The 6,677-nt window shown below is 31.5% G+C and overlaps 1 protein-coding gene across 1 annotated transcript; it reads right to left on the reverse strand.

The window, feature by feature from the left end:
* Positions 1–138: 138 nt before the first annotated feature.
* Positions 139–981, reverse strand: LOC127796384 (uncharacterized). Its single transcript, XM_052328485.1, has one exon. It carries the CDS (start codon positions 979–981, stop codon positions 139–141), a length of 843 nt encoding a protein of 280 aa, XP_052184445.1.
* Between the last annotated feature and the right edge of the window lie 5,696 nt (positions 982–6,677).

Genomic DNA, 6,677 nt, shown 5'->3' on the forward strand with positions numbered 1-6,677 from the left:
ATAATTCATAATTAATTAGAGAAGCTCCTTATTACATCAATGAAACAATATCGCAAGTCTATAATATAGACTCTGAAGTATGCACCAGAAAAAAAAAACCAAAGAATAAAAAAAAGACACATGATACAGCGTGTAGGCTTAGAATGGGTGTACATCCCTGGTTAAGCCGCCTTGTACGTTGGTGAAGAAGCCAACCACGCCTGGCCTATAGGGTAGATACGACCGTCGACGAACTTCTTCTCTCGACGCTCTGCTCCTCACATAGTGCTTCTCATGAGCGGATGACGGCGTCGTTTTTCCCTTCCCCGCTACCTTCTTCCCCGCCGCAGCCGTTTTTACTGCGGTGCTGCCGCCCACGGCCTTTGCTTCCCCGACGCTCCTCTTCTCGGGGATAGCCTCGCTCTTCTCCTCCCTCTTCGAAATTCTCGACGTAGTAGAAGCCCCGTTCAGGAACACGAACGCGTCTCTGCCGTTGCTGTTGCTTCGGGTTCCCGGCTCTCGGAACCTCCAGAACTTCGAAAATCCGGTGGAGTTGCTCTTCTTGTTGAGCTCCGGGGAGACCTCCACCGCTTTCCTGGACCACTCGCAGTACGGACCCGCCGCCTCACCGTCCTCCGCCGTCGCCGGCGGGGAAGAATCCCTCGCTTCGACAAAGACCTTTTTCACAGCCGGGGGCAACGAATCCTCGGCGAAGAGAAGACTCTGGTCGAACAATGGAAAGACCGGCTTGATCTGGCCGTTCTGGAACATATCATCAGCCGAACTCGTCGATTCAATGGTACCTACACTTGCAAAAGAGAATTCTACTTCATCTTCATATTCATATTCATCCTCTTCAAGAAACGCCGGCGTTTCGTCGAAGTCGTTAACCCTCATCTTGCGGGCAAACTCGTCGCTAAAGTTAGCGGCGACCTCTGCAAAATCCGATCCCAAGCTGAAATCAGGTAAGGCTCTCTCCGATTCCTCGGAACTCGCTTGCATTTTTCCTAATTTGCGGGTGTGTTCGTGTCCGTGTCCGTCTCTGTGTGTGTTCAGTCTGGTTCGGGGAATTAAAGGAAAATGGAGGGTTTGGGATTGAATTGGTGGGGGGCGGCGAGATTTATAGAAGGGGGGGGGGGGGGTGGTAACGCGGTTGGGAGGGGACAAGTCAGCAATGAGGATGGCAGCGCCTTGAATTGACCGCTGATTTGTCTAAAAGGGTTTGTTTGTGGGATACGAAAGCTGAAGAAAACATGAGGGAAAATGGGAATATGGTGCGCTTTCATACTCTTGCGTGTTAAATTTATATATATTATTATTATTATTATTTTATGATGATGATGATGATGATTCTCCAGTGTTGACCGCTAGGATTGATTTGATTTGATTATATTAGATTAGATTAGTCATTAGATTAGATGAGCACTGGGGTGGGGGGTTGTCCTCCTGAGGATGGTGCACGTGTGTGATTTGATCAAGTCTACTGTGGCCATCTAGAACTATGTATATCTATGTATGGCAATTGCCAAATCTCTTACCCTAAACCTAAACCCTCTTCTTTCCTTTCCTTTCCAAATAAGCTGCTGCTGCTTAGCGTAACAACAATTTTATAATTAAAATAATATTTTTATAAGAGAACAATGAGTGCTTCAGTCCTAACCTCATAATAAATAAATAAATAATTCAAACTGCTGCTACTTACAACCCAAGTGCTTACTTACTCCCTTAGCTAGTATTTGTTAAAGTTATAAATTAAAAAAATAAGATATAAAAATATTTTTTATTATATTTATTTGAAAAAAAGTTACCTAATTTTTTATTTTAAATTTTTCAAATAAATTTATCTCTCTTTCTTTAAATAATTTATTTTGAACGTTACAGATAAGTTATCTTGATGTAACTTTATTTTATCCATTTTAACAAACGTTACTTAATTAAGATATAAATTAAAAAATTGTAAGATATGAAATATATTTTAATTTTTTATATTTTTCAATATGTTTATTAAATTTATTTAACAATTTTTAAAAAATAATCCACGTGATTTTTTATTTGAATTTTTTTATATATGTTTATTTCTCCCATTTCTCAATATAAGTACATCTCGATCTTTACATATAAGAAAAAATGACGCTTGTGTTCTCCAATACATTCTAAAAAATTAACAATTAATTTAATAAAAATCTTACAATACTTCCCAAACTTATCTTTAACTATTCTATATTTTGATCTAAAAAATATTCAAAACTTATCTTATATAATATAATTTTATTTTACTTATTTTAACAAATGATATCTCAGTATATTATCAATATTGTATTTATAAAATAATTTGCTTAATGACCAAGAGAACAATGATTTATGTAAAAGTCATAAGTTGATAGAACATCATCCTAAGATTTTGGGTTCGTCGCATACATAGATATATAGCAGCCCGCCGTCTTTCTCAATCTTTCATCACCGACTACTTCATCACACTCCATGAAGGAGAACAAATATATATATAACTCTCTATTATTTCCAACTCCTTCTCCTCCTCCTGCTGAAGGTTTATAAAATAATGTAATTTTGAATGGAGCTTCTAGAAAGAAAGAAAGAAAGAAATAGGGTTGCACTGCCCAATGCAATTTAGTCAAATGTCATAAATTGTTGCAATAGCGGATAATGTCTTCAATGGATTGTTTAAATGAAAGGAAAATGAGCCATTTTACGCCGTTTAATAAAAATTTTATAATATTTTTTAATTTTATCTTAATTATTCTATATTTTGATCCAAAAAATATTCAGAACTTATCTTTATATAATCTTATTTTAATAAATGTTATCTCAAATATTATTAATATTATATTTATAAAATAATTTGCTTAATGACCAAGAAAACAATGATTTATATAAAAGTGATAAGTTGATAGAACATCATCCTAGGATTTTGGGTTCGTCACCGACTACTTCATCACACTCCAGGGAGAAGGAGAACATATATATATGCATATAACTAGATCTCTATTATTTCCAACTCCTCCTTCTCCTCCTCCTCCTCAAGGTTTATAAAATTATTATTATGTAATTTTCAATGGAGCTTCTAGAAAGAAAGAAAGAAAGAGGGTTGCCCTCCCTGCCCAATGCAATTTAGTCAAATGTCATAAATTGTTGCAATAGCGGATAATGTCTTGTATAGATTGCTTAAATGAAAAAATAATATTATTGATCTATCTTTATATATATATATATATCTTAAATTATATAAAGATATATTAATGACAAAAATATCTTTTATAAGAGACATAGAGATGCGTGAATCACATAAAAATAAGGGATATTTTGATCATATTATCTCTTTGTATAACTTAAAATATACAAAAATAATATTCATCTAATTAAGAAAAATGAGCCATTGAAAGGGACAATTCCAATTGGTGACTTATTTTTGGTGTGGGGCCACCCACCCAATTCATCATCATCAACTTGCAACATTCATTCATTATATGTGGGTTTGTTTCACATTTCGCCACCTCTGGTCTCTGTTCTGTGTATGGACAGGGGAATCAACGTCTATGCTTCCCTGTGTCCACACCACGGTGCAGGTGAGGTGCGGGTGCAGCTGATGGTGATGGAGCCGGCCATTATTGTTAATGACAAAAATTGTCCAGAGAAATAAATTGAGCCTCTCCCTCCCTCAATTATTATTGTTCCTTTTATGAAAATACTTTTAGAGCTGTATAATTAATTAATTTAATTTAATTTAATTCAATTCAATTCATATGTTTATGTTATAAGTAGCTAACCTTAAATAGCATTAGTGATTAAATTATTCTTCCTTAACTAAATAATTATGATAAATGTTGGGTATAAATATGATATTGAGCAAAACCTCGTATATTAATTTATGAAATTATTGTCACAGTCGCATTACATAATTTATCTAGTAAGATGAATAATGTTATTTATCTAAATTGAAAATGAATCTTCTGTTTAGATGATTGATATCTTTTTTATGGACAATAAAATATGAATATCTGAAGAATTTTTTTGCCTAATGAAAAGATGTATCCAATCTAAATAAATAGAATTACGTTGTCGGGTTATTTCTATAATTTTAGCAACGTTTTACAATATTGAAAGAATATTAAAAATAAATTCCTAATTTAGAAAATGCATTTCTGTTTCACGATCACATTACAAACATAAGCAATTTGTGTTTATATTTACTTGAATATATAATAATTAAATTTATATTTATATTTGATTTAATGATTATTTTTATATTAAAATTTATATTTATAAAAAAAGTCCTTATATTTTTTTATTTATACATTTCTTCACATTTTTATTTCTATTTTTAAAAAATATATATATAAAGAGTTTGGAATTGTATATATAGCTGACCTCATCACTCATCAATCTATCGTCAGCAAGTACTTCAGACTTTCAATTTATATTAAATATGTGATGTCATAGTTTTTTTTTTAAAAAAAACTATTAATTTTTAAGGTAAATTCACTTAGGACCACCCATATCATTTAAGTCAATGGTGGAGACACCTTATCTAGTTTGAAAATGTTTCAGGTTTAGTTTCTTGTGGAAGCCACCCCTTTGTTACTAAATTTGTTAGATTAACTTAAATATTTTTATTAAATATTAATTAAATCAAAATAAATTTTAATTATATTATATTAAAAATAAAAAATCAAAAAAATTATTAGCTAAAATTTGTGGTCAACAATCGTTCCAACCAACAACTGACAAAACCTATTGACGATGGGTACAAAACCCACTACCAACGAGTCAATTACTAATAGGTTTTGATACAAATAGAAAGAAAAAGAGAAAAAAAATATATAAGAAGAATCAACGGTAAATAAAAAGATGATAACAACATTTCATCTTCTACATCGATTTTGATTTGTTTCCAGTCAAAAAAATAGACACTATCACAAAAAATAACCCATCGGTGGAATTGAAATTAAACCCATCTTGATATCAAACCCATCAATGGGTTTAGTTTTTTCAATCTCGAGCTAAATTTCAAAAATTGTTAATAGATTCTAGAAATTGATCTTGGAAACCATTATTGATAGTCTAATAATGGTTTTGGTGTTTTGGTTTTGATAATGACAATTCTCAAAAATCAAAGTATAATTTTCAAACATATTGTAATCAAGATAAAATCAATTTTTTTCATGTCAGCATGTTCTTATTCTTCCAAACAATCAAAGATTGATCATAATACAAGTTTTGAAATTGTGTTCAATCTATGAAACTTGTTTTGAAATCAAGTTAAAATGAAAAGCCTCTTTGAAAATCATATTTCAAAATTGTCGACATTTGTCTAAGAACTATAGACAGTGTCAATTGTTAAATGGTCAATCTTGTTGTATCATATTTTTTGATATATGAGAAAATGTGTTTGATGAAAAACTAACTTTAGAATGAAAAATCTTTATGAAAATCTCATATTTCAAAATAAGTTTTTCATATTTTGAAACATGCATAACTAGTGTTTTGGCACGAATGTTCAAATGTTTGAAAATCTCAAAATTCATGCATCATGTTTTGAAACATCATTCTACCATGTTTCTATACATGTTTCGAAATGTCTTTTGATAAGGTTTCAATGTTTGCTGAGTTTATATGATATATTTCGAAACCTGTTTGAAAATTAAGCATATGTTTCAAAACCTATATAGTACGTTTCGAAACCTCAGTCATCTCTGTCAGCAGAGCATTTAAAAACTTTGTTCAACATGTTTTGAAATATGTTTCGAAACCTTCATAGCATGTTTCGAAACATCTAACTCTATCAGAAGAATATTTGAAAAACTGACATGCTTTTGTACTTTAAATCAACAGCTATTTTTAAAAGTCATTTTTTGACTGAGTCTCCATACCCTGATATTTTAATTTCAAATATTTTGTAAGTGGAGAATAAAATAAAATAATTTTATTTTTAAAAGATGTCTTCCACTCATTCTGTCTTTTGGTACATATCTAGCTGTAAAAGCTAGATGTTTCGAAACATGATATGTATGTTTCGAAACCTATAATGTGTGTTTCGAAATCTACTTTATTATCTTGTCTCTAACGATTATAATTAGCCAAAAATTTTATTTGTTGATATATATATATATATATCAGTTCTTTGAAGATAAGAAAAATCTCTTACAAGTATACACAAGTTTACACACCTACAAGAGATATTGCTACATACACAAGCACAAGCAAACGAAAACAAGCTCTCAAAGAAGATCCTTTCAATTAATCCTTGTTGTGCATTGTGGTGTGAAAAAGAGAAGCAAACTGAAATTGAAGCTCTCATCATTTCAAGCTCTCAAATAGGTTTGCAATAACTATTTGGTAAGGTTTTTAATTACATTCAAATTGTTGAGTTGTAAAAAATAAGTTTTATTTATTTTGTTGTAAGGTTTGAGTTGAGCTCGTAAAAACTCATTGTGTAAGGTTTTAGAGTGAACCGTGGTAAAACTCTTGGTGTCGTTGATCTCTAGTGAAAGTGATTGTGTTTGAAAATCCTTCAGATGGGTAAACTTGAAGGTAGTGGAGTAGGCAGGTGTCGAACTACTATAAATCTCGTGTGTAATTTGTTTTATTATTTTACTTGCTTAATCTCATTGTTCATGCTTTCAAAAGAATTATTTTCAAAATCTAAAAGTTTTAAAATAAACAAAACAAATAGAAAAGTT

The sequence above is a fragment of the Diospyros lotus genome, chromosome 3, assembly GCF_014633365.1.
Source record: "Diospyros lotus cultivar Yz01 chromosome 3, ASM1463336v1, whole genome shotgun sequence".
Lineage (NCBI taxonomy): Eukaryota > Viridiplantae > Streptophyta > Magnoliopsida > Ericales > Ebenaceae > Diospyros > Diospyros lotus.